Source organism: Giraffa tippelskirchi, chromosome 13 (genome assembly GCF_054371585.1).
Source record: "Giraffa tippelskirchi isolate mGirTip1 chromosome 13, T2T-mGirTip1v1.2.pri, whole genome shotgun sequence".
NCBI classification, from domain to species: Eukaryota; Metazoa; Chordata; class Mammalia; order Artiodactyla; family Giraffidae; genus Giraffa; species Giraffa tippelskirchi.
Window position 1 is genome coordinate 1,609,888 of NC_137287.1, and position 26,646 is coordinate 1,636,533.

The following is a 26,646-nucleotide window of genomic DNA, read 5'->3' on the forward strand; positions in this document are numbered from 1 at the left end:
ACCTGCGCTGAGAGGAGGGCTCCCGGGACTGGCGGCGGACTCGACGGTGGTGCAGCCTGAGCCAGGGACAGGGGGTCCCCCCGGCATCTCCCCCCAAGCTCTCCCGTGCCCCACAGGTGACACGTGGCCAAGAACGTGGCTTTAAAATGTTCCACTGCTCCCTGAGGTGGTGACCTCACATGAATGAGATACACGCATGGGTCACATCGTAAGGGCTCAGTGAGCAGAAACTACTATCATGTCATGCGATGGTTAGGAGATCATCAGAGATGCTCTTCACTGTGCAAAAGAAAGTGAAAGTGAAAGTTGCTCAGTCGCGTCGGACTCTTTGCAACCCCGTGGACTATAAGGTCCATAGAATTCTCCAGGCCAGAGTACTGGAGTGGGTAGCCGTTCCTTTCTCCAGGGGATCTTCCCAACCCAGGGATCGAACCCAGGTCTCCCGCATTACAGGTGGATTCTTTACCAGCCGAGCCACAAGCAAAATGACTCCTAATGTTTATAAAGAACCTAGCGCATGGATGTACTGTTAGACTTCCACTGGAGGTGAAATGATTTGCCTTCTGCTGTGAACCGAAGACCTAAATGTGCACATGAATCAGAGGGGGTCTCATCAGACAAAGCTGTGTTCAGGAGATCTGAACCGGGTGGGCGGGGCCCGAGGGTCTCCACCTCTAATCGGCCCTGTGTGATGGTGAGGCTGCTGGCTCCCAGGCCACGCTCGAGCAGCGAGGCCTGAGAAACAGCATCTCAGAGTTGCAGCTGGAGAAGCCACAGGGTAACAGGAGAAGACAGGCGCGCCTTCCATGGGCTTCGGAGCCGGATGCGAGAGAGCAAAGAGGAAACAAGCCAGACCGTGAGGCTCTGCTGTCCATACGCTCACGGTCACCCTGACGACTCCGTGCCGCTCAGCACTGGGGTCTTTTCTGATGCACAGATTAGACATCGTGAACAGAGCACGGAATCTTTAAACCCCTGTGCGTGAGCTCTGACGGAGGGCCGAGATTTTACACAGACCAATGAAAGTAAGTTCTTCTCTAAGAAAGAATTTGGAAAGCCCTCTGGAAATTTGTGTAAGATTTCAACAGCACTCCCCACGCGTTTAATGATGTAACAGGCCAGTGAGTGCCTCCCTGTACCACTGAAGCTGCCTTCCCCTCACAAGTAAACCGTCAGAAGTTTAATAACCACGTACAAAGGCTTGTGTGACGGCCGTTACGTGCTGCGCCTCCCCAGACCCACGAGCACCTCTGCTGCAACGACTGCACGTCAACGGGTGCGGGACCCCCCGGAGGCGCCCCCCCCCCCCGGAGCGGGCCACGTACTCTCTCTCCTGCAGCTGGGTGTGCAGGGCGCTGCGCTCGCCCTTCAGGCTCTTCACCGCCCCGCGCAGACGCTCACTCTCCTGCAGGTGCAATGTAGGGCTGGACGCCGAGGGTGTCAGGGAGGTCGACCGCGCCGCCTCTGAAGCCTGGGGCTTGGGGCTTTCCATCGAACTCAGTTTCTGGAGGCGACACAGGCATCTGTTAGACGTTATTTCTGATTTTACTTTCCTAGAAAAGAGACAATGGCCAGAGGGAACCTCCTCCCAGCGAGGGGGGTGGGAAAAGCTCTGCGTGTGACCCGAGAAGCCTGGGACGCTGCCTGGGGACAGAGTCCTGCAGAATCCTGGGGGCGACCGGCAGGGAGCGCCGCCCCCCGTCACTCTCCCTCTCTGGAGGGGGGAGCGCGCAGACCCAGCTGGCACGGGGCGGGCGCTGTCGCAGCTGGAGAAGCTGAGCCCAGTCCGCCCCTCCCTGTGCTCGCTGGCCCGCTGGCCCTGGGGCGTCTGCAGCATTCTGTCTCAGGCTGTTGCCCGGCACCGATGGGCCTGCTCTGTGCCTGGAGGTTCCGAGCACCTTCCCCCACTGACGTCAGCATCTCCCTGCGTGGACAAACGCTCCCCACTGGCTCCTGGACCGCCTTCAGGCACCTTTCATTGCTAACGGCTTCACTCTTAAATTACCCGCGGTTTACAGAAACTTTCTAAGTCTTCTGCCTTTGTAAACAGGTTAGATTATTATTTTTAACGTTCCCCTCTAGGCTGACTCTGCTCAAACAACTAACAGCTCTAACTTGGTGTTTCACCAATACTCGAACAGTATTGACACGTCTGACCAACCTAGAATCAGACTGGTTACATTTGCAAATTCACACGGGGGGCGTGAGGATTTGTTAACTTCCTGGTTGGTAAAGTGCGGATGCGCAGTTTTCTATGAACTCAAATACTACACAAGTGGTGAGAAAAGCCGTCTCTAAGTGACTGGCAGTAAAAGCCCCCATGTGCACGTCAGGCTGGCTCTCTGAAAGGCTCTGGGGTCCTATGCATCCCGACGGTTATACTCCAAGGTCAGAAGTGCTGCGGCCTGTCATGTGACCATGCCTTGCCATCTGTGACACAGGGATGGGCTTGACACAGCCAGGCGTCTCATCTGGACCCTGGGTCTCCCCTGGCCAGCTCGTCCCGTGCGCAGCCGTCCCTGGGCGCAGATGGCCCCGTTATGTCCCAGGAGCGACGCTCCTTCTGCCCCCTTCCTGGGACCTGCCCCTCTCGCACAGGCACGGCCGGGCAGGGAAGGGCACGTAGGGGCCCACCACTCACTTTTTCCAGCTCTGCGATCCGCCGAACCAGCCGGGGCTTGCTCCAGTCCGCGTAGCCTGCTGGGACAACGGGGTGTGAGGGACACACCTCCTACCGCCGTCGGACAGGCCCCTTTGGCCGTGACCTCCTGTCTGGGGTGCACCTCCCGGCCGTGGGCATAGCTGCCCCCAGCCCCCTTATCTGCCCCTTCCCCAGCGCTATTACCGCGGGCCGGCCTTCCCTCCCCTGCACGCGCCTCCACAGCTGTACCCGGTGTCCGGGACCGTGCTTGGCGCACAGCAGGCTGGTGGCTCTGGGGGCAGTGCCGCCCAGTGGGGTGGCCAGGAGGAAAGACGGGCTGAGATGCTCCAGCGGCCGCTGCCCCGCGCCCTGGGCCCCCTCCCGCGTCCCCCCGCCCCTGTGGGCCTGGGCAGGTACCGTTGATCTTGGAGGTGGAGGGGGAGCTGCTGAGCATGCGGTCCAGGTCCTCCTTCAGGCTCTGGTTCTCCTCCATGAGCTCCTGGACGCTCCGGGACAAGCTCAGCAGGGCACTGCTCATTTTCTTCTGCCTTTTAAGGCCGATTTTCTTCTCCACCGGAGGCCTAGGAGCAACAAGACCCAGCAGGTAAGGCTCGGGTCCTGAGCTGGCCTCACACACATCCTGAGTGAGGGGCAGGCACACGGCGGCCAGGGTGCTCAGGGTGTCCTGAGCATGAATGTTTGCAGTTCACGGGGAAGGCTGACCGTGAACCCCAGGCCAGCAACTGTCACCCCCAGACAGAGGTCCACTCTTCTCATGAGCACGCCTGTGTAACACAGGACTGTGGACAGGCTTCAGAGTCACCAGAAGAGCCGTGGGTGTTCCCGTCCCTCCTGCTCTGTTAGTCCTGTCCTTGGACGGCTGTTCTGATCTCGCCTCTTCCTCCGCAAAGTCTAAAGTACGCTCGATGCTGGTTGGTTACAGACTCATTTGCGAAGTTGTCTGCTCGCTACACCGTCTCTGTGGGCCCCAGGCTGACGCCCCGTGGTCACCCAGGGTGGAGGGAGGAGGCTCTGCGTCTCGGGGAGCTGGCTCCCGGTGGCGGACAGGCACTGCCCGCGTCTGCTCTCACATCTGCTCTCAGCCGGGTGGACCATGAGGTTCCCACGGCCCCCCGCAGCGGAGTCCTTCACCAGGAGGGGCCCCGTGTGTCAGGGCTTTGCTCAGGCTCGAGCCACGGCGGGTCGAGGGTTCAGGGTTCGTGAGCTCACAATGGGCACTAGGTGAGGAATCTTTACACAGAAACGCGGGGAGGCGGGCTGAGTGCTGGCCGGGTGATGGGAAAGCTGAGCAGAGGTGTCAGGACAGAGCCTGTGCTTCCCCGGGGGTGGCGGGCCATCACTCGCCAGTTTAGACCCGAGGGCACGTTACAGAACATAATGCTGCCCACCACGGGCATCGACTGTAAGTCCTCTGGCCCCCTCTCCCGCCCCCACTATAAGCTACTGGGGGAAGGAAAAAGGGAAGACCATGCCAGCACATTGTGAAGGCTTAATTGTTGCTCAGTCACGTCTGACTCTCTGCGACCCCATGGACTGTAGCCCACCAGGCTCCTCTGTCCATGGGATTCTCCAGGGAAGAATACTGGAGTGGGTTGCCATGCCCTTCTCCAGGGGATCTTCCCAACCCAGGGATCGAACTCACATCTCCTGCATTGGCAGGTGGGTTCTTCACCACTGAGCCACCTGGGAAGCCCAGATAGTCAGAAACTGTCAGTAATTTACGGCAGAGGCCGGTGACACGTCTGAATCTGTGACACGGGACCTCTCCTTCCCTGACCTGCAGAGAGCCTGACATCATCTGGGGACGGGACAAGGGAAGATGCACGTGGTGAGGAAATGCCCCGTCTCTCCCAGTAAACGTACTGTACTTGGTCCTAAATGTCTTCCTAAAAGGAAGATCTGCTTTGAGAAAGAGTGTTTTCTGCTTCTAAGCTGGAAGCTGTGAGGTAGGACCACCAGGGGAAGCCCAGGGCACCGACCACGCTGCCAGGGGTCAGAGGTGGCGACTGTGAGAGGGCGTCCGTGACACCCGCAGGGAGGGAACACGAGAGCAAGAAGCTCGAGCCGCAGCTCGAAGCCCCAGACCCAGGGCGGGGTCCGCGCTCCACGGAAGGAGCCCCTCCTCTGCCAGCTGCTCAACATGAAGACCGCACGCACAGCAGGGCTCCCAGACAGACAGACAGACAGGGGGTTGTACCTCTTTCCTGCCGTCTCGGAGCTTGCGAGGAGACCATGGAGACGGTGAATCTGCAAACACCAAGTTAAAATGCGGTTAACGCAAAACGAGCGCCAGGGAGACCGTCCTCTGAAAAAGTGAGTCTCCGTGTCTGCCCGGCAGCAGGAAGTTAGCACTAAGTTGCTGATTCGTGTTCCAGTCACGATGAACTAGAAGGGGATGGTCCCACACTGCAGCCAGGCCACCCCCAGCCCTGAGCCCACCGCCGCCCCGGGCAGGGGGACACGCGCCTCCTCACAGTACGTCTCCATGGCGATCCGCATCTCCTCCAGGTTCGTGGTCTTCACATCAGTCTGCAGTTTGCTAAAAACCCAAGGTCGGAGTTAACAAGGCAGTGCCATCATTGCTGGGCAGTGCCAGACGAGTGAAAGGGAAAGTCGCCCAGTCTTGTCCGATTCTTTGCGACCCCATGGACTATACAGTCCATGGAATTCGCCAGGCCAGAATACTGGAAGGGGTAGATGGTCCCTTCTCCAGGGGATCTTCCCGACCCAGGGATCGAACCGGAGTCTCCTGCATTGCAGGTGGATTCTTTACCAATGGAGCTGTCAGGGAAGTCTGAGGGGCCTTCAGCTGGCGGGTGGCTTGCACAAGACCCACCAGAGAATTCTCACACCTACAGGGCCCTTCCTGGTCGGACCAGCCACCCTCCAGGGTGAGGTAAAAGGCCTCCCTCTGGGGGATAGTCTTTGCTAATAAGACGCTGTCTTTAAAAACTGGAGTAATTGTGAAGAAAGATCTCAGGGTTAGAAAGGACAAGTGGTCTTTGGGGAAGGTGGGGAATGATTATTTTTTAAAGGAAAGAGAATCACTTTTTTTCTCCTTGTACTGTCCATATAATTCTCCTCATTCTCAACACTTAACAGACTCCAGAGAAAAGGCTCTACAGAGAAATGAAGGTAAAGTTACTAATACAGTTTAGGATTCTGAGACAGAAGAGACCAGCAAATAATAAAGTCTTTTCAAAGCTGATAATTCCAGCGAGAAACAAAGAAAGATGGGATCTATTGTATAGAGAGGATACATGGGCAACAGAAAGTGAAAACTCAGATTTCCTTAAATAAACTCAAACACACCAGGACAGGCTCTCCTTCGGGATAAAACAGCAGGAAAGCAATCTATATAGCTGCTCTAAAAACAGCACAGGACACGCGTGACGGCGAGAGGCAGCCTGGGGAGGTGTCCAGGCAGTAAGAGCTTGTATTTAGTCCATGAAGTCAACACTTGAGGTGAGACGCAATCACAGGAGGTGAAGGAGAGAAGGCGCTTCTTCAAAGAAGCGGGAGCGAGAAGAGGGCAGGAGAACACTGCTCCTCGGTGGCGTCTGGAAGAGGCCACTGTTCAAGCTTTGGTGACAAGTGAGGCTGGGCCATGGGTGTGGGGAGGGGTGGGGCTGGAGCTGAGGGACAGCAGGCGTGGACGCTGGGCTGGGAGCAGGACGTGTGTGCGCGCGCGCGCACCCAGCTGGCCCCCGGGCAGGGCCCCCTGACCCCCCAGGCCCCGTACTTGATAATGTTGTCCTTCTCCTTGCACTGCTGCTCCAGCTTGAGGACCCTCTGCTTCAGCCCGTTGATCACCTGCGGGGGGACCACACCCGTCAAGCTGACCGGGGGCCACACCTTGGTCTCCGCGGCTACGGCCTCCCCCGCTGCATGGAGACTCAGCCGGCCTGTGCCCGGCCTGGGGTGGGGTCCGCTGCCCACTCCCTGGCAGCGTCTGCACAGCCTCCCGCCAGAGAGCGTTCCTACTGAGTTGTCCCCCCGATTCGATCGCCAGCGTCTCTTCTAGACTCGCAGCAGGGGGCAGGGGGTGGGGGACAGGGTGCTCCCCCTCCTCAAAAGGCGCCACCCTCTTCCCTACCCAGTCCACACCCACCCTCGGGAGGAGGGACGGGACACCGCACCACCTCAATCACCAGACATGGACGCCCCAAGCCCAGCGGCCCAGGGAGCCCCGTCCCCAGCACCCGCCCCCGGGCAGCTGGCCTGGGGTCCTGGGGAGGCCCCTCTGCCTTTTGGGAGATGACATCCTACATTCCCAATAGGACTTCCTTCCCTTTCTTTTTGAATAGTCAAACACTTTTCAACTGGATTTTAAGGTGATTTTTAGTTACACTAGCAATACATGGGCACATTTACCCTTTGACCTTACCCGTCTCAACTATCATTACCAGCATAACGTGTACTCACTCTCAGATGTCGTTACGCACACGCACACGCGTATGCACACCTACCGCAATGGTGGTGTCTCGCTGTTGTTTACATAAATGGCAACCCCACGCATAGCATTCTGCAAACTGTTCTCACTGCACAAACTGTCGTGGAGACCTAACCCCGCTCGTTCCTACAGATCTGCGTTATTCCTCCAAGCTATGAACGTACAGCTTAGTTACTTGTTCTGCTACTGATGGACACTGAGTTCGTAACCCACTATCGCTCTCACAGAAACCCCAGCCAGTCCTCCCTGTGCACACGGGCAGGTGTTTCTGGAGGGCAGATGATCGGAGCAGAAATGTTCAGTCACAGCCACCTTGAAGGGTGATTTGGCAAAGGGCAGCAGAGCGAAAGTGGCACATATCTATGATCTAGAGTTTCTACTTTTAATCGACTTTAATTTAAAAAAAAGAAAAAAAAAAAAACGGAATTATCTGGCGGTCCAGCGGTTAGGACTTTGTGCTGCCACTGCAGGGGACATAGGTTCGATCCCTGGTCAGGGAACTAAGATCCCACAAGCCTCAAGGTGCAGTAAAAAAAAAAAATTCTGAGGATCAAAACAGCGGTAAGCTAATTTGAATGGCTCCTCCTCAATCTCCCCTCCCAAACTGGGCAGCTAGAAATATCCTTGTGCAAACGGCCTTTTGTACTGGATTTTTTTTCTCAAGACATAATCCTAAAGAGGGCATCATTAGGACTTTCCTGGCAGTCTGGTGGTTAAGACGCTGTGCTCCCAATGCAGGGGGCACGGGTTCGATCCCCGGTCGGGGAACTAAGATCCCACATGCTGCCCGGTGTCGCCAAAAAAATAATAATAAAAAAAACCCAGAAAAGAGCATCACTAGGTAAGTGGCTCGCACAGTCACACCGACCCAGGCTTCGAAGCCTACGGTCGCTCACCATGAACCCAGCTTGGGACAGATCTCTTAGCCTCAGTTTCCTGATTTTAAACATGGGGACTGAAGTCCTGACTGCAAAAGGATCAGCGAGATTCTGTGCACGTGCAAACTGTACAGTGTTTGATGAGTCGCTGTCACACAGCGTGGTGTTTTCTCAAGCACGTGAGTGTTCCCTCTGTGCCGTCCCGGGCAGATGGCCAGGTGAGTCGTCCATTCACAGCACGCTGCTTCCTTTCTTTATACACGGGTGTAGATTCTTTGCATCTTCTGGATAAAAACTGTTTTACTATCAGTCATGCCCCCTCACCCCCACCCATTATACGGATTCATTTTCAACTGTAGTCTTATGGGTTTTCACTATAAATTTTAAGTTTATGTTATCAAACGCATTAATCGCATCATTAACATGATTTTGTGTTCAAGAATCTCAGAAGTGAATCGCATCTCAGGTTTTTTAAACGCTTTTCCTTGACTCGTGAAGTTTACTGTGACTCATTTCCCTCCGACTGCGGCAGTCTATTCCCACAGCGTCAATCACGCAATGGCTCCATTTTCCGTGACTGTGCTTCATTCAGTGTGTCATGTGTGGTCACACAACGCACACGAAGGGTCTGCACGCGCATTAAGGCCCTAACCCTACTCCTGCTTGACTCCTTCGTAAACCGGCATCGTGTGTTGGGCAAGTCCCCGCCGTGACTGCCTTCTCCTGTCGCGTCTTTCGCCCTTGCGGTCAGCCCGCCTCCTGCTCCCACTAAGAGCCCCCGCGGGGTCGTCGTGTAAGCCCCGCCGCTCCGTGGAGGAGGGTTTGAGGAAGCCCTTCCGCTCTCCTGTGCCTCCTCTGCTCCGAGTGCTTTAGCGAGAAGGCACGTCTCTAAAGGCCGTTTTGAAGATAAGATTTCAGCAGACAGATTAGCTGTGCTGCTGGAGATTATACTCACCCAGCCAGTATCAGGCCTTTTCTCTGCCAGAGTCTGAACAAAATCCGGGCCCTGTGGTAAGCAGATTGAGAGATGAAGACAAGGTGCGCTGGGCCTCCCCCGCCGGGGGCCGCCTGCGTCGGGCACCGCGTCCGGGGCCGCACTCACTCGGGACGCGTCCAAAAGCTGCCCGATCTGCCGGTCCTTTCTGCTGTTTTCCTCTTCTAGGCGCCGAAGCTTCGTTCTCATCAGGCCCACGTCACTCTTGTGCATGTTTAACGACTGCAGGAAAGAAGGACCACGTGCACGCGCGCACACACGCGCGCACACACACACACACCCCGTGCACGCACAGACATCCAGATGAAACACGGGGTTGGAGAGGAGTGTTAAAAGCTGTCTGGTTCCCAAGCAGGGCGCTGCGTGTGCAGAGGGTGAGGAAGGTCTGGACGTTACTATGGTGGTTAGGGCGGGGGGTAGACACCCCATTAGGTGCGGGGCGACCCAGGCAACCAGGAACCCTGCCCCCTAGAATGCCAACAGTGCCCCCACCACAGACAAATGCTGCTCCACAAATGACACGGCCAGTGGCAGTTCTGGGGGCGCCGTGGGAGCGTTCTTCACGTCACAGACTGTCACAGTCTAATGTCAACTCAAGACTCATCCTCAATTAAGGCTCAGCTGGTCAGAGAGCCGGTTCCCACACGTTTATCTGTGGGTGAATTTCCCACCCATCTGCAGTGAATTTACAAGGAAGGCTGTCAATTTTTCATAAAACTAAGTTTATTCACTTTTTACAACTATCCTGTATTTTGAAATGATGTCCTTCCTATTACTCCAGACACGTGTGGTCCTTTGAGGAAATGCTCACGGGAGGGGACTTCTAACAGTCTCACTTGAGGAAATTTTCTCCTGGTCCGTGGAACCCCACGGCCGGGAAAGTGTCAGGTTAAGTCAGCGCGTGTGAGCCTCGTCCAGAAATGCCCACGGGGTCTGCCAGCACTGGAGCTGATCAGCTTCCAGCACAGCCTGCACCCGAATTAGCCAGTAGTCTTGGAGACGTCCTGTCAAGGGACTTGTGGCTCAGAAGAGTCTGAGCGTCAGAACAGGCCCAGGCCAGCTGCTGGAGAATAGTCGGGCGTCCACCCACTGCCAGCGGCTGCAGGAGAGACGCCTGGCCCTCAGGCCAGTTTTGTCAGTTAACACCCATTCACTGGGAAACACAAGAAACCTGATAACGGGAATTCTGCCTCCAGGAACACCCGCCCTGCTGGGCACAGCTAAGAGCCCTGCGCTCAAGCCCGCTGGTGGATCACCACATCGAACCCTCACGAAACCCCAGGAAGCTGCGCTTACGGCCCTCCCCATTTTCAACAGGAAACCGAGACGTCATTTGCCAGAGAAAAACCGCCCCGTGCCCTGCCCTCCGGGCGGCAGAGTGCTGAAGACAGACCCTCCCCTCAGAAGGGAAGAGGAGGCCTGCGCACTTGGAATAAGGCAGTGATTCCACCCAGCAGAAACCCAAGAAGGGCTTCTGGCCCCAAGAAGGTTCCCCTCGAGCGTCGCCGCCACGAGGACTCAGGGCTCTCAGAGCCCGCGTGGCGCAGTCACCTCCCCGGGTGAGGATTCTCTGCAGCTCCCACAGGAGGGCTGTCGTGTACGGGGACCCTCGCCTGGCGCCCCTCGGACAAGGTGGCTTCCAGGCTCTCGTGTGCTCTGGGCATGCCAGCCGCCAGCACCCTGATTGACCTGGTGCCAGACGGGTCCCAGCCCTACTGGCGGGGGGGGTGGGGGTGGCGGCAGACTGTGAACAGACCCACGTCACAGACGGGAAGGGGCCCCCCGAGTCTCCGGGCGGCACCGGGAGCCGAGCGGTGCACAGAGACGGGTGTGGCGTCATGGGGACCAGACGGGGACGGGGAGAATACCACTCATCTCGGGGCGGTTTGCGCTCTGGGGGGAGGCAGCGTGGGCTATGCAAACAGAGCCGCGGCCCTGGGAGGCAGACGACTTTGAGGAACATCCTGGTTCAGCTAGTGGTAAACCCTGGATAGACCACGGAGCTCTCTGAGCCTCCAGGCCATCACCTCTGTCACGGGGCGCATGTAGAGACAGAGCTGCTGACAGCGGGGCCGTGAAATACCATGAATGCCGAAGAATAACGCAAGCGGGGAGTTACTGGTCACAGTTCCTAACGCCAGGGCTTAGGGCGCAAAGGGACCTGAGCTAACCTTGTCGCCCCGGGGCTGTCCCCCCAGGGAGACGCAGAGCTCGCTGGCTGACCGCTGTCCAGGCCCCCTCGCTGCTGGCGGGTGGCCCTCCGGGAGCCAGCGTCACCCAGCTGCTCGGGCGTCATGCCAGGGTTTAAACTCGGTGTCCCCCTACAACCCCTGCTCTTCCCACGGAACACACCCCGGCACAGGTGCCGCCCCCTGTCCGTGTTACCGAGGGCCCTCCCCACTTGACAGCCGCAGAGGACGGGCCGCAGAGGACGGGCGGGAACTCTACCTTCTTCAGCTCAATGATCTCGTCATACATGTCCTCCTTCTCTCTGTAGACGGGGGTCCCCGGAACGTAACCTGCAGGGAGACACACAGCCCTCTGAAAAGAAGGAATGCTGGACTACACCTTAAGGAAACCCGGAGGCTAATAAAATTATCTTTTTTGAAAAAAAAAAAGAATAAAAAAGAGCAAATACATTTCAACATTTTTAACCTGATCATGGTCTTTCCCCAGAAGTAAGAAAACCCAAACAGGTATTGATCTGGAAAGAAGCAACGGAAAACTAAAAGATGTGACCACAGGAGTTAATTACACTCAGAGGATTAAAGGAGAGTTACTGTTGTTAAGTCGTTAAGTTGTGTCCAACTCTTTTGCGATCCCAAGGACTGTAGCCCACCAGGCTCCTCTGATGGGATTCTCCAAGTAACAATACTGGAGTGGGTTACCATTCCCTTCTCGAAGGGATCTTCCTGATTGAACCTGGGTCTCCCCACTGGCAGGCAGATTCTCTACCACAGAGCCACCAGGGAAGCCCAGGTATTCATCTACAAAAGGATTAAAGGGGGGAGTCGAAAAGAAAAGCCACGTCTTTAGACTTGAAGCAGCAAACAGTCAAAAGCAAACAGTCACATCACCGTGCGGATGACAGGACCCGGCCCAGCGTCTAGTGCTGGCACAGCGCCCGGGGCCCTCTGGTCCAGTGTGGACCCTAACCGGGACGGGACTCTGAAACTCGTCAGCCTGAAACAGCAATGCCGGCCAGCAGAGCGGCAGGGGCGCCATCCCGGGCGCCGGGACAAGACTTCTCGGGGCTCCCCACGGGGGCGCCGGGACAAGACTTCTCGGGGCTCCCCACGGGGCCGACAGGAAGGCAGCGGAGGCTGGGGAGGAAGCGTGTGGACTCGGGCCAGACAGGAGGACAGGAACACAGCACCAACCCACCCTTCTCTGTGAGAGCTGGGCTGTGAATTACCCTTGCAGCTTTCATTTCTAACATTGTTTATATAACCCGTTTCGCTACGACTCCAGTTCCAGGAGGCAGGCACCACCGAAGCCGGGGACGACGTCTCCCTCCACAGCAGGAAGGCCACCCTCCAGGAGGCAGCAGGGACCTTCAGGGTCACTGTCCTCATGACGCTCCGCGGCCGCCTGCTGGGGGGCCTGCCCCTCACTCCGCAGAGCAAACCCAGTCCCCACGCCTGGCCTCGAGGCCGTCCTCAGCCGCGGCCTGTCACCGCGGCGAGCTCACCGTGGCTGGCAGAACGCCTGAGGTTTGACCTCTTCACTCTCAAGGCTTCGGTCACAAAGTCGGGGGCGCTGCTGGGGGGGTGGGTCCAGGCACGCTCCAAGGTGAGGTCTGAAGTCAGGGCTGGGGTCAGACTGCCTGGTTGGAACGTGCACAGTTTTAATGCGACAGGTACGAGCAGACGCAACGGACGGCGCTGCCTCTAGTAACCAGGCTTGGGGGTTGAAGGAGGCTCATGGGACCCGCGGTGAGTGAGCAGCGTTCAGCCACCGGCCCCAAGACCAGCAAAGCCCTCCCCGCGGCGCCTGCCCGCCTCCAGGCTGTGTGTGCCCAGGCTGTGTGTGGCCAGCATATCCCCTTCCAAGCTGCCAGCGTGACCTCAGCAGGCTCACACGCCTCCCAGAGCCGTTGGGAGGAGCGGCTCTGACCCACCAATGCCAGCCCCGCTCAGACAGGCCAAGACCCGCAGAGCAAACATCAGAGGCCACACACACTCGCAGTAAAAGCCTCAAGGGGCCACGTCTTTGAGAAGGTCAGAAACGGGGTCGTTCAGACAAGGTGTATTCAAAGCTCTGTGTCAAGTCAGCACCCGCGGCGTCCCAGGCGCCGCTCGCCAGCAGGAGGGGTCTATTTCCGAGGGGCGACTGCGTACCTTGCTTGGAGCTTCCCAGACACAGCTTCTGGGGGGTTAAGGACATCCGGCCCCCGAGAGGCATGCTTGCTGCGGTCCTCAGAGATCTCCAGGAGGCCACCTTCCTCGGTTTACAGTGATAAGGTGACTCTAGAAAGAAAAAACAGGGTTTCAGAGGCGGAGAACGCCATGCCCCCCACATCTGCTTCAGAAAGGCAAAGATGATACAGCAGGTATTCACAACTGCCCCAGATGAACACATTCTGGCAAAAATTTAAAATACAGTTATGTTTATATACTCACATTTCTTTTATAAATTTTATTATAAAGAAGTAACTGGAATTGATTTTAAAAGATGAACCTAAAGTTGTACCAATATTACAGTATTTAATTTCCCATTTTCCCCCCTAGGGCATTTTTTTATTTTGTCACCAAAACAAAGGAAAGGTTTTAAAATTATATTTTAATCTGGAATTTTACTTCTTCACGTAAAATATACAGATTGTGCAAATTTATGCAAAACCAAGTTGTTCATAAAACATGCTTATATTTCTTAAATACCAAAGCAACTTATATCTGTAGAAGTTCCTGAGATTCTAAATGTAATACATTTAGTTTTTAAAATTTCTAAGACTTTTCCATGGCTTATGGAATCTATGGAAAGTTCCCCTTTATCATTTAGGAGGTGGGAGTAAAGCACGCTGGGCCTTGCGGCGTCTCCGCTCGCCCAGGACCACTGTGCTCATCCCAGGGCACTTGAAGGCCTTCCAGACTTTAAACATGCATTTAAGTGCATATTTATGAAGGTGTATTAGTGATCAGAAAAAAAAAACCCACAAACGACATTTCCCTCCTAAACGTATGAGGTTTATCAACAAATAGTGAGAATTCCACAATACGCCCATGGGTAAAGCTGTGAAGAAGAGGGACTCAGCCGGTGGAGAACCTGCTGGTGGCTACGCTGCAGAAACAGCGAACCTGGAGGGGCCAGAAAGCTCGCCGCCTCGGAGCACGGGGACCTACAAACACCACGGACCTGGACTGGGCAGTTGCTGTTCAGTCGCTAAGTCGTGTCTGACTCTTTGTGACCCATGGACTGCAGCCCGTCAGGCTTCCCTCTCCTGGAGTTTGCTCAAATTCACACCCAGAGTCGGTGACGTTATCTAACCATCTCATCTTCTGCTGCCCCCTTCTCCGCCTGCCCTCAACCCTTCCCAGCACCTGGTCTTTGCCCGTGAGTCGGCTCTTGGTATCAGATGGCCGGTACCGGGCAGTAGAGACACATTTATGAAGTGAACGGGACAGCCCGGATTCCTGCTGTCATGGCTCGGAAATCAGACAGGCGTACACCTATTAAGGGAGTGTTAGGAGCTTGGGATTGGGGGTGGGGGAGTCCGGGGGAGGGGACAGTGCATCCTGCAGTGGGCAGGGGGCCTGGGACCAGCCATGGTGCCTGGACAGGCGTCCAGCGTGGCTGGGGGAGGGCCCGGAGGCTGGGGGTAGGGAGGCAGAGCCGCTGGGTAAAGCACCTCTTTGGCGATTTTGATGCTTTGGAGGTTCTGCTGCTGCTAAGTCACTTCAGTCGTGTTCGACTCTGTGCGACCCCATAGACGGCAGCCCACCAGGCTCCGCCATCCCTGGGATTCTCCAGGCAAGAACACTGGAGTGGGTTGCCACTTCCCTCTCCAATGCATGAAAGTGAAAAGTGAAAGCAAAGCCGCTCAGTCCTGCCGACTCTTAGCGACCCCATAGATTGCAGCCTACCAGGCTCCTCCATCCATGGGACTTTCCAGGCAAGAGTACTGGAGTGGGTTGCCATTGCCTTCTCCGTTGGGGGTTCTGGCCATCCTAAATTATGTGAAGCACAACTCTGACATTTATAGAAATCAAGATAAAAAGCAATTTGATTATTAGTATTTTCAACACTTGAAATGTTTGACTTCCAGTAAGTAAGAATAATGAAAGATGATCTCACATTTGCCTTAGGTAGTGAACCTTCTGGACAAACGGATTTAAACAAAATAGTCTGAAAAAGAAGGTTTAAAACACCAAGGCCCACACTTTCACTTGGCATCAATTCTCGATTTGCTCCACAGGAGGAGAGTCAGAATATTCAAAATCCAAATTGCTAGATGGCTTTTTTTTTAATTGATTTTTATTGGAGCATAGCTGCTTCACAATGCTGTGTTAGTTTCTGCGGCACAGCAAAGTGAGTCAGCTGTACGAGTGCTAAGTCACTCAGTCGTGTCCAACTCTTTCCGACCCCATGGACTGCAGCACGCCAGGCTCCTCTGTCCATGGGAATCTCCAGGCAAGAATACTGGAGTGAACTTCCACACTCTCCTCCAGGGGCTCTTCCCAACCCAGGGATACAATCCACCATCTCTTATGTCTCCTGCATTGGCAGGCGGGTTCTTTACCACTAGCGCCGCCTGGGAAGCCCACATATATGTACATCTATTCTTTTTTGGATTTCCTTCCCATATTGGTCACCACAGAGCCCTGAGTGCAGTTCCCTGTTTTATGCGTAGCAGTGTGTATATGTCAGTCCCAGCCTCCCGATCTATCCCACCCCTGTTACCCTCCTTGGGATCCATATGTTTGTTCTCTACATCTGCGTCTGTTTCTGCTTTGCAGTTAAGTTCGCTAGATGGTTCCTTTCTAATGCTTATATTTATTTGTACTACAAAACATAGTTTCTTTTCTTTGCAGGAACTTATCTTTCTACGTATGTTTTTCTTGGGCTCATATGAAAGTTCGTTTGTATTCTCTGACTGTGTCATACATAAGACAGTATGTTTGACCGTATATATGTATATAAGAAATGTAAATACACACACATGAGTATATAATAAATCCAGGCAAGGTCACAGGCTTTTTGGCAGCAAAAGAAAGCTGACCTAGGATCTGATTGGTCACCAAGACCTTGGGAAGCGTAAAATTCAGTATATCGCCCAGATGAACACTTTGTGTCTCAAGGAACAAATCCTGTGTTTCCCTCACTTCAGCGGCCCTGGGAAGGGTGAGGCCATAGCCATGCCCTGGGGCTGGGGGCTGAGCGGTGCAGGGAGGGCTCAGGACCTCCGCCCTGCGGGGCCTCCGCCCACAGGGACGCCTGTGGAGGGCGAAGACCCTGGGAGTGTGCTCCAGCACGAGATGGAGCCAAGGGGCAGAAGGGTGTGCATCAGTGATCCTGCGTATTCAGAGAAGACAGAAGACACGGCTGAGCCTCCTCCAGGACACCCGGGAAGGAGGCCTTCCAAGAACCCCTTCCAAGGCAAGCTGGTCATACTTACTCAGGGATGTGGGTGGAGGTTTGTGGAAACTTTTCCTTTTTGCTTTCTGAAAGAAAGAAGAGACGGGTGAGCCTTCTTAGGCAGCCGGAATGGCCCCAACCACCCAGCATAGGAGTGCTCAGAAGGGGGGGAGTCGGGGGGCGGTGGATTAAGCGGTCGACACCAAGCAGAGTCCGAGGGAAGGGCAGGGAGGCTCCCCCAGACCTGGAGAGTGGCCAGCAGGCCCCCCAGACATGCAGGTGGGGGGACACCCACAAGGTGAGACGTGAGGCTGAGGCAGGGGGACGTGGGGCAGCGCTGGTCCGTCCGGAGGACCGTTCCCCTGACAGCCCGGGCCAAATGCGGAGCTGGGCCCCACCCAGGCTCGCCCCCTGGAGCCCCTCCAACCTTCCCCCCCTCTTCACTCCAGACAGGGAATCCCACTCAGATCACTGAGATCCCGAGAGACTGATTTGGATCCCTCTCCCTCTCGGGAGCGTCTCGGCCGCGTCCTGAGTGTTGAGGAGGGAACTCTGTGCAGAGGCCCGCGCCTCAGACTGTGGACCGAGGTGCTCCCCCTGGGGTCCTCAGAGCTGTGGGGGGCGGGAACGCGCTGGGCCCTTTCTCACACCTCCATCGCCCTGGTCTGCTCCCTCCCCTCCACGGCAGGACTGGGGGGCTGGGGGCAGGGGTGGGGGCGTGCAGGCCAAGACCAGACTGCAGGCTCAGAGCTTGGCATCAGCCTCAAACGCACTCTGCTCACAACTGGCTTCTGTAGAAGTCTTAAAATTATCGTCTCAGTTGTTCAGATCCAGCTGAGGGCATCTGGAATCTGTGATCTGCCCTTGAACACAGAGTTTGTGGGGAGACCTGCGGGAGTCAGGCGGGTAAGCGAAACTCACCGTCTCAGAGTCAGAGTCGAAGGTGATTGCAGACAGACTGTCATCCCCCTGGAGGAAGAGATGCAACCAGTGAAACCATCGGGTGCACTCACAAGTGGAAACCGCTGGGCCGAGCTGCGGCGGGGAGAGCCTGCGTCTAGCAGGAGGGAACAGAACGCTCAGACCGGGCGGCGGCGGGTTCGGTCCACCGCGTCTGAAGGGACGGTGGGGACACAAAGCGGAACTGCTGGCGGGGCGGCTCCGGGCTCGCCAGTCCAGCAACAGCATCTCCACAGAACTGACAGATGGTTCTTTTTTTTTTTTTTAATTTAATTGAAGTACAGTTGCTTTAAAAGATCCTTTTCCATTATAGGTTATTGCAAGATACTGAATAGAGATCCCCGTGCTGTTCAGAAACCTCCATTTTTTCTCTGTTTTAGAGATGGTAGTGTCTGTTAATCTCACACTCCCAGCTTATCCCTCCCCCAGTGAACGGTTCTTGATAAACGCATTCCTTCTTTGCATCAGAGCATAAGGAACCTATGACTGCATCCTGGTGAGAATGAATCAGGGTCACCCCACATCACCAGTGTACACGTTATCTTTGTATACAGAGGTTCCTGCCTTCTGGTTCCAGCGATCTGGCTTGGCGCACAGAGCAGAATAAAATCTGTACTATCATCAATACTAGCACGTCCAGGAGAAAAGGGAACTTGCCCAAGTGGATGACGTGTCTGTGTTAATGCACTTAGGCTTACATCCTAAAAAGAGAGAAACCAGAACAATTTTTCAAATCCTTTCCCTGTACTATTACTGTTGTTTAGTCTCTCAGTCGTGCCCAACTCCTTACAACCCCAAGGACTGTAGCCCGCCAGGCTCCTCTGTCCATGAGATTCTCCAGGCAAGGATGCTGGAGTGGGTAGCCATTTCCTTCTCCAGGGGAACTTCCCAACCCAGGGATCAAACCCGTGTCTCCTGCATTGGCAGGCGGATTCTGAGGTACAGACGGCAAATGGCAAGTATACTGTATGGCACAGGGAATCCCACCCGGTGCCCCGTGGTGATCTAAACGGGAAGGGATCCAAAACAGAGGGGACGTGTGCACAGGTGTGGCTGGGTCACGTTACTGCACGGAAGGAAGGCCCACAACATGGTAAGGCGACTGACGGCCACAGAGGAAAGTCTTCATTTAACAAGTTGCGCGGGAATGATGCGGAAAACTAAGGCAGGGGGATCAGGGCGGTGGGGCGAAGGCCGTCTTAGCCCCCAGTGTCAGGGCACAGGTCGCCAGCCACCAAGGTGGGCTGCCCACAGCCCTGCAGGAAAGCAGCAACACTGTACCGTGTGAACACTTGTCACAACTCTTTGTTCTGAATAAAACCTTGAAGGCTTTTTATGGACCGGAAATTTCAACAAGGGAAGGAGGTTACCCGTGTGGTCTCCACAGGTGGGCTCACCCACACCATCATGTTCCCCCCAGTCAGCCCCCCTCAGAGTCTGGTCCTCCCCATCCTGCAGGTCAGAAGGAACTAAACATGTGAAATACTGTCAGTATCTGAACTCACCAAGCAGCCCAAGACCTATCCCTTCCGTCGGCAGAAGGAGACCACGTACAGTATTGGAAAAACAAAAGAACGCTTTAACGGTCAAGGGCAATTCATGGTGCCTCTGCAAGCAGGACCTGAGCCTGCGTGGATTCCTACAGGAGACCGCATGCAGCCTCGAGCAGGGCGGGGGGAGGGGGGGACTCTGCGGGGCGGCGGCTGGCAGGCAGTGCTCTGGGGGGGTCCGAAAAGGCCTGGGGAAGCAACGTGGCCCCGCGTCAGCTGTGCGATGCTGGTCGCGCCACGGACGCCACGGACCCCTCCGCAGCTCAGTTTCCTCAGTGACGAGGAGGACACGTTTTCCCGTTGGGATTTGAAAGCATTGAATCTATATTAACTAAGACACTGGGGGAAGAAATGCCGGAACAGACAGGGTTTTGGTTCCCAGTGGATGGGAGGAGGCAGGGATGCCTTCACAGAGGGGGCATCTCCCAGGACAGTGGGTGAGGAGCCTGGAAGGCCCGCTCCTCAACCAACAACCATCTAACAGAAGAAGCCACGAAGTAATCAGTTTTCATCGATTAGTGAAGATAATCAATGAATCTTGCAGTCCAGGAAATCTACTAAGTCAGGGAAGCGCCTCCAGAGTCAGGGGCCCCTCGGCTCCCCAAGGACCTCAGTGACCCCAGAGTGCGGTCCTGCAGGCGGGAGGGGACAGTCGAGACCACAGGGCTGGGTGCTGCGGGGTCTGAGCTCCTCCCCAGATACAGCAGGCTAAGGGAGGGGCCGGTCCAGAAGGAGCACCCCTCGGGGGAGACGCTGCTGCCCTGCCGTGCCGGGGCCCAGGGGCCCTTCTCCAGGAGAGGCAGGACGGCAGCTGTGCCCAGGGGACAGATGGCACAGTTCCACCCCGCCTGGCTCTTTGCCAACGAAGACAGAGTGGGGAGTGAGCCGGGGCCCCAGCTTCAGGGTTGCGGCTGCAGACAGCTCACTGCAGAGCCCAGAAGCGCCTTCCCGGGGCGGCAGCCAGGCCTGAGGGTCAGGGAGGCCGGGGGCAAGGACCGGGGCGCAGCCTTGGGGCAGGCTGGGGCAGACCTGGAAACCGCCCCCACCCGGCACCCAGGTCAACCAGAGGATGCGAGCCCCAGTGGTTCTAGGACTACGGGCACCACTGCTGACCGAACCCCGGCGGAATGGGGGACCACCCTGACCCAAGAGCAGACCCCAGGGAGCCAGGCTTAAACACCACTGACGGGACATCGCTGGCGGTCCAGGGCTGAGGACCGCACGCTTCCACTGCAGGGGGCATGGGTTCGACCCCTAGTCGGGGAACTAAGATCCCGTGTGCCACATGCCCAAAGTGAGGACAAAAAAATAAAAAAGGAATACGAAGACAGACGTCCCAGGAGGTCTGGAGGACCACGGCACATCCAAGGCTGCCCTCAGGAGAGATGGAGGGGGAAAACTGTGCACGGGTTCCTGGCTGCACATGGGCACAGCTGTGAACCCCTGAACAGTGACAGCCGCCTGCACACACGTGCACACACACAAATGCACGCACACACGCAGGGGCACACACATGCATGGATAATGGCAAAAATCTGACGGACCTGGGGGTGAAACACAACCTCTGACCAACAAGTGGCCTCTGCTGACCCAAGGGTAACCCCAAGGTAGCTGGGCTAAAGGATTTCAACAAGAAAACGTCTGAGCAGGGAAACAGGCTGCACAGTGCAGGGACGACAACTTCAGAGTCAGATCGGCCACGTCCCTCACCAAATAAACGAACCGGTGGGGGGGCAGGAGGAGCTGTAATATATTATTTAAACGTTGGGGGGCGCGCTGCGGTAATATATTAACTAAATGTTGAGTTTTCAACAAAAAAACTAAGAGACAACAGAGGAACAGGAAAGTGCGACCAACGTACAGGGAGAGAGCAGGCGGCAGAAGCTCCGCTTGCAGGGCCCCGCTGCGGGCTCGGCGGACGCAGGCTGCAGAGTGGCCACCTTTGCAAATTCAGAGGAGGGCTGTCGTGAGGCTGGGGATGACGGTGAGGCAGGACAGCCCAGTGGTTTCGAGCAAGAGGTCTGGCGTGGGGGAGGCGGTAGAGCAGGTGACAGAGAACCTCCGGAGCAGGAAACACTCTACAGATGCTCTTACCTTGTTCTGGAACCTGGAAGCCCTTCACCGGGGACCCCAGCACCGTACGTGCCCCCTGAAGTGTACGAGCAAGCCCAGGGGCGGCTCTGCTCCCAGTGCCTGACCTCGAGAGGGTCTCGTCTGGTTCAGAACAGATGTCAGCTCAGCAGGGAAACCGCCGGTCAGCCTGGGCCAACGGCTGAGAGCCTCCTAGCAGAGGAGGGACTGCGTTCCTGGAGACCATGGCACCCGTGTGTCCTCTGAGCCCGGCGTGTGTCAGGGGCTTGACAAACGCTTCTGTGCGTAAGAACCTTTAGAGCAGCGTGGTTACCAAAAGCACAAGGTGAGAACAACCGAGAAAAAGCAAGGAAGTGTTAGTTGCTCAGTTGTGTCTGACTCTTTGTGACCCCATGGACTATAGCCTAACCAGGCTCCTCTGTCTGTGAGATTCTCCACGCAAGAATACTGGAGTGGGTTGCTATTCCCTTCTCTTGGGGCTCTTCCCAACCCAGGGATGGAACCCAGGTCTCCTGTATTGTCGGCAGATTCTTTACTGTCTGAGCCAACAGGGAAGTCCAAAAGGAAGGAAGTAGAGAGTTAAAACAGGAGTATCCTATTAGGTCAGAGCCTCCTGATGAAAGTGAAAGAGAGTGAGAAAGCTGGCTTAAAACTCAACATTCAGAAAACTAAGATCATGGCATCTGGTCCCATCACTTCATGGCAAATAGATGGGGAAACAGTGGAAACAGTGGCTGACTTTATTTTTCTGGGCTCCAAAATCACTGCAGATGGTGACTGCAGCCATGAAATTAAAAGATGCTTGCTCTTTGGAAGAAAAGTTATGACCAACCTAGACAGCATATTAAAAAGCAGAGACATTACTTTGCCAACAAAGGTTCGTCTAATCTAAGGTATGGTTTTTCCAGTAGTCATGTGTGGATGTGAGAGTTGGAGTATAAAGAAAGCTGAGCACCGATGAATTGATGCATTTGAACCGTGGTGTTGGAGAAGACTCTTGAGAGTCCCTTGGACTGCAAGGAGATCCAACCAGTCAATCCTAAAGGAAATCAGCCCTGAATATTCATTGGAAGGACTGATGTTGAAGCTGAAACTCCAATCATTTGGCCACCTGATTCGAAGAACTGACTCATTTGAAAAGACCCTGATGCTGGGAAAGATCGAAGGTGGGAGAAGAAGGGGATGACAGAGGATGAGATGGTTGCATGGCACCACCAACTCAATGGACATGAGTTTGAGTAAGCTCCAGGAGTTGGTGATGGACAGGCCTGGCGTGCTTCAGTCCACGGGATCGCCAAGAGTCGGACACGACTGAGCAACTGAACTGAATTGATTAGGTTAGAGGTTTCATTTTTTAATTTTATTTAAAAAAATATTATCTTTCCATTTTTGCATGAGTAATACTTGTGAAGATGTTTACACATATATTTATTTATTTTGGCTGTGCTGCAGGTCACGTGGGACCTTAGTTTCCTGACCAGGGATCAAACCCATGCCGCCTGCAGTGGAAGCTCAGGGGTCCTAATCACTGGACTGCCGGGGATAATTAAGAGTTTCTATTTTTTCATTTTACTTATTTTAAAAAATATTTCTTTCTTTCTTTGGCTGTGTTGGGTCTTAGTTGAAGCACACAGGATCTTTGATCTTCCTTGGGGCATGCAGAATCTTTTTAGTGCGACATGTGGGATCTTTAGATGTGGCATGTGAACTCTTAGTCCTGGCACTTGGAATCTAGTTCCCCGACCAGAGATCGAACCCAGACCTCCTGCACTGGGAGCAAAGAATCTTAGCCACTGGACACACCATGGAGGTCCTCCAAATTAAGAGTTAAAAATTTTTTTTAAGTGAAGTATAGTTGATTTACTATATTAGTTTCAGGTGTACACTAAAGTGATTCTGTGATATTATATACATATTTTTTTCAGATTTTTTTTTCCCATTATAGGTTATAAGATATTGAACGTGGTTCCTTGTGCTATACAGTCAGTCTTTGCTGTTTAGAATTCAGCTTTTTGAGATTCCATATATAAGTGAGATCATACAGCATTTGTCTTTATCTGTCTGATGTATTTCTCTTTCTTTTTTAAATTGAAGTATAGTTGATTTACAATGTTGCATTAGTTTTAGATGTACAACAAAGTGATTCAGTTATACCTATATATATAAACTTAGTTTTTAAAACATGTTTTTGAAAACGTAGGTATGGGAAGATGCTAACAGTAAATTAAAGGGCAAGAATTACAAAACAATATAAATAGGATCCCAAGTTTTAAAAGCCACATGGAAAGAAAAAATGTGTTGAAAAAAATATCATAAAGAAATATACCAAACATTAATTGTGGTTTTCTGCAGGCAGTTAGATTACAGGTAATTGACTTTCTTTACTGGGCATGAATAACCTTTACAGTCACAGTACGAGGAGCTACTTTTTAAAGGGAACTGAGATCAGCGTAGGCGGCAGGCCTTCCAGGTGAGGCAGGACCCGGTACCTTGAGGGGCAAGTGGCAGGAGCCCTGAGCCCCCACCTGGGGAGAGCGCCGGGCAGCCCTGCCGGGTTCTGTCCTCTCTTCCCAGAGAAGGAAGCAACCGCGAGTCAGGCTCCCTGTCTGGAGCCCTCCAAAGCCTTCCCACTGTGGCAGGAGTGAAATCAGACTCCCACCACTGCCTGCAAGGCTCTCCGTGGTCAGGTCCATGGCTCCCGCCCGTCCACACAGGTCGCCCGGTGAGATCCCAGCAAGCTCTCTTTCGCGCCCTGGAACCCTGCATTTTCCCACCTCAGGACCTTTGCACCTGCTGGCCCCGGTGTCTCTTCACCCGGCTGCCTCCTTTTCATCGGGGACATCAGGACACTCCAACTTCTCAGGGGATGCTCCCGGCACCCAATCTAAAGCAACCCACCGCCCCGCCTCCTTTACATGGGCTGTTTTATTTTCTGCAGGGCACTTTCTGACTTGATGGACACGATCCGTTTTGGGGTTTTTTTGCCTTGTTTTCCCTCACTTCCACCCCGAGTCCCGTCACCCTGCCACCGGAATGCAGTTTATTCACCCACAGTGGTATCTACAGCTGATGGCTGACGCCCCAGAAACAATGGCTGAAGGAAGAGTTGAGAACACGCTCGCTCTGACCCGGGGGAGCCACCCTGGGTGGGCGGCACCTCCTCCGGGAAGCCTACCCTGATCGGCACCTGGGGTTCCTCCCTCACACCCGGCTCGGCTCGGGTCCGTCGCCTCGTCCGAGGCCCCCAGCCCGGGAATCGCCGGTTGGGCGGGCACTTACGCAGTGAGCTCCGTCACCCGGGCCGGCCGCGATCGCAGGCTCCGCTCAGGCCCGGCTTCGCAGGCGCCGAGCGGCGAGGGCGCAGCGTTCGGGAGGGCTTCCTGGAAGCGGCGGCCAGGGCAAGGACGAGCGGGGAACTAGAGGCGGCTGGAGGCTGGGCGAGGGGCTGCGGCCGGAGGTCCGCTCTTATGCGGTAACAATAATGGCTGCGGTCACAGGCGGCCGCCGGCCCTGCGCCCCTTCCCTCCAGCCCGCACCCCGGCGTGGGAGGCATTGAGGGCGCCCCCCATCCCCCGCGCTTACCGTCTCCGAGGCCGGCTCCACGGTGCCCAGCGACATGGCGGTGGCGCTGCCCGATCGCCCCCGGGCGCGGCGGGAGCGGTCGTCCAGTTCTGGGGCTCCGCAGGCCACCCGGCTGCCCGCAGCCTCTCCGCCGGCCCGCGCGCCCGCCGCGAGCCCGCTTCCATGGCAACCGCGCCAGCCCGCCGAGCCCCGGATGTAGCTAGCCCGGCCGACTATAGGTGTGCCCGGGGACACCCTCGGGCCGACCGGCTGCACGCCGAGAGTGTGGGGCGGAGAGCGGGGCGGAGCTGGAACAGCATTCCGCCGCCGAGGCGGCACCGCGACCCTGCGCGCTGGTCACCAGGGCGGGTCATTAATAAATATTTAGTAGGTTAACACTGAAAGGGACAGGGAGCCTGTGCCGTGTCCACAGCCTGCTAGCTCTGAACGCCTGGCATTGAGAAAACCATCTTTCTGATCTCGGATCTTAGGCTCAAGGGTTATGATGTAAAAACAAAAAGACAGTCGCTCAGTCGTGTCTGACTCTTCGCAACCCCATGGACTATACAGTCCATGGGATTCTCCAGGCCAGAATACTGGAGTAGGTAGCCTTTCTCTTCTCCAGGGGATCTTCCCAACCCAGGGATCAAACCCAGGTCTCCCGCATTGCAAGTGGATTCATTTACTACCTGCCACATGCCTCATTTACCACATGAGCCACAAGGGAAGCCCAAGAATACTGGAGTGGGCAGCCTAAATTCTATGATGTAGTCACTGGACCAAAAAAAAAAAAAGATCTTAGGCTCAAGGGTTATAATGCAGTCACAGGACAAGAAAAAACAGACAACAGAGCTTGCACTCACTGGGTTCGGTGTGTATCATGAAGATCTGTGGGCGCGATGGGCTGCAAGTTTCATTTAAACAATTAGCAAACATAATCTGCCCTTTCTTTTCCTACAGGCTTCCAAGGGCGTTTGCTCTGTCCCCTGCCCTGCTATATTTTTCCAGCCCCCCTGACCTTTATTATCTACAAGAACTCCCCTTGTCTAGAATGTAGGCTCTCTGGGGCAGGGCTTTGTCTTGCTCCAGACTGTATCGCTGTCCCTTGGAACAGTATCTGGCACACAACAGGTGATTAATCAGTAGGTATTTGGTGCCCAGCGAGTGACAACTTCTCTGTGCTTGTGTCCTCTCATATAAAGGGAAGAAAAGAGCTGTTGAGGGACCAGAGCGTCGAATGCTTTTGAACTGTGGTGTTGGAGAAGACTCTTGAGAGTCCCTTGGACTGCAAGAAGATCCAACCAGTCCATCCTAAAGGAGATCAGTCCTGAATATTCATTGAAAGGGCTGATGCTGAAGCTGAAACTCCAGTCCTTTGGCCACCTGACGCGAAGAACTGACTCACTGGAAAAGACCCTGATGCTGGGAAAGATTGAAGGCGGGAGGAGAAGGGGACGACAGAGGATGGCATTTGGATGGCATCACCGACTCTATGGACATGAGTTTGAGCAAGCTCTGGGAGTTGGTGATGGACAGGGAAGCCCGGCGTGCTGCAGTTCATGGGGTCGCAAAGAGTCGGACACGACTGAGCGACGGAACTGAACTGAACCGAAAGTGCTTAGAGCAGCTGCGGGTTCCAGAGTGCGCGCAGTGTGACACGGATGAAGCAGTCCGCACACCGGGAAGGTGGTGTGGTAGGATGATGACGCTGGTGGGGCAGGGACAGTAAATGCATTCTGAATTTAGTCAGGATGAAGCCCCTCTGTAAGTGGAGGAAGGTGTGCCTGCTGCGCGGCTAGCATTTAGCTTCTCTGGCCCGCCCAGACACGCGGGCCTTCGGCCAGCGTGGCCACGCCCCTCACACTAGCCACGTCCCTTCCGCAGAAAGCCACGCCTTCCAGGCGCAAAGCCTGCTGGGTTCC

The 26,646-nt window shown here is 55.2% G+C and overlaps 1 protein-coding gene across 50 annotated transcripts in view; it reads right to left on the minus strand.

Moving 5' to 3' along the window:
* IQCE (IQ motif containing E) overlaps positions 1 to 24,912 on the minus strand; it is a 39,644-nt gene extending 14,732 nt beyond the window's left edge. For 11 of the 50 annotated variants that reach the window (XR_014072165.1, XR_014072164.1, XR_014072170.1 and 8 more), the window contains exons 1-14: positions 24,746 to 24,912; positions 17,484 to 17,531; positions 16,603 to 16,648; positions 13,328 to 13,456; positions 12,679 to 12,813; positions 11,436 to 11,506; positions 9,096 to 9,209; positions 8,949 to 8,999; positions 6,405 to 6,475; positions 5,129 to 5,201; positions 4,860 to 4,909; positions 3,059 to 3,222; positions 2,642 to 2,697; positions 1,326 to 1,504 (exon numbers count right to left, since the gene is read on the minus strand). Coding sequence is in view for 25 of the 50 variants with exons in the window: in XM_081552601.1 (XP_081408727.1) it covers positions 1,326 to 1,504; positions 2,642 to 2,697; positions 3,059 to 3,222; positions 4,860 to 4,909; positions 5,129 to 5,201; positions 6,405 to 6,475; positions 8,949 to 8,999; positions 9,096 to 9,209; positions 11,436 to 11,506; positions 12,679 to 12,813; positions 13,328 to 13,456; positions 16,603 to 16,648; positions 17,484 to 17,531; positions 24,746 to 24,781 (1,223 nt within the window). In the remaining 25 variants the exon portion in view is untranslated. Of the gene's footprint in view, positions 1 to 1,325; positions 1,505 to 2,641; positions 2,701 to 3,058; positions 3,223 to 4,859; positions 4,910 to 5,128; positions 5,202 to 6,404; positions 6,476 to 8,948; positions 9,000 to 9,095; positions 9,210 to 11,435; positions 11,507 to 12,678; positions 12,814 to 13,327; positions 13,457 to 16,602; positions 16,649 to 17,483; positions 17,620 to 24,442; positions 24,588 to 24,745 lie in introns of those variants that run through there. The other 39 variants (XR_014072157.1, XR_014072161.1, XR_014072160.1 and 36 more) reach the window with 18 other exon arrangements.
* Positions 24,913 to 26,646: the final 1,734 nt, after the last annotated feature.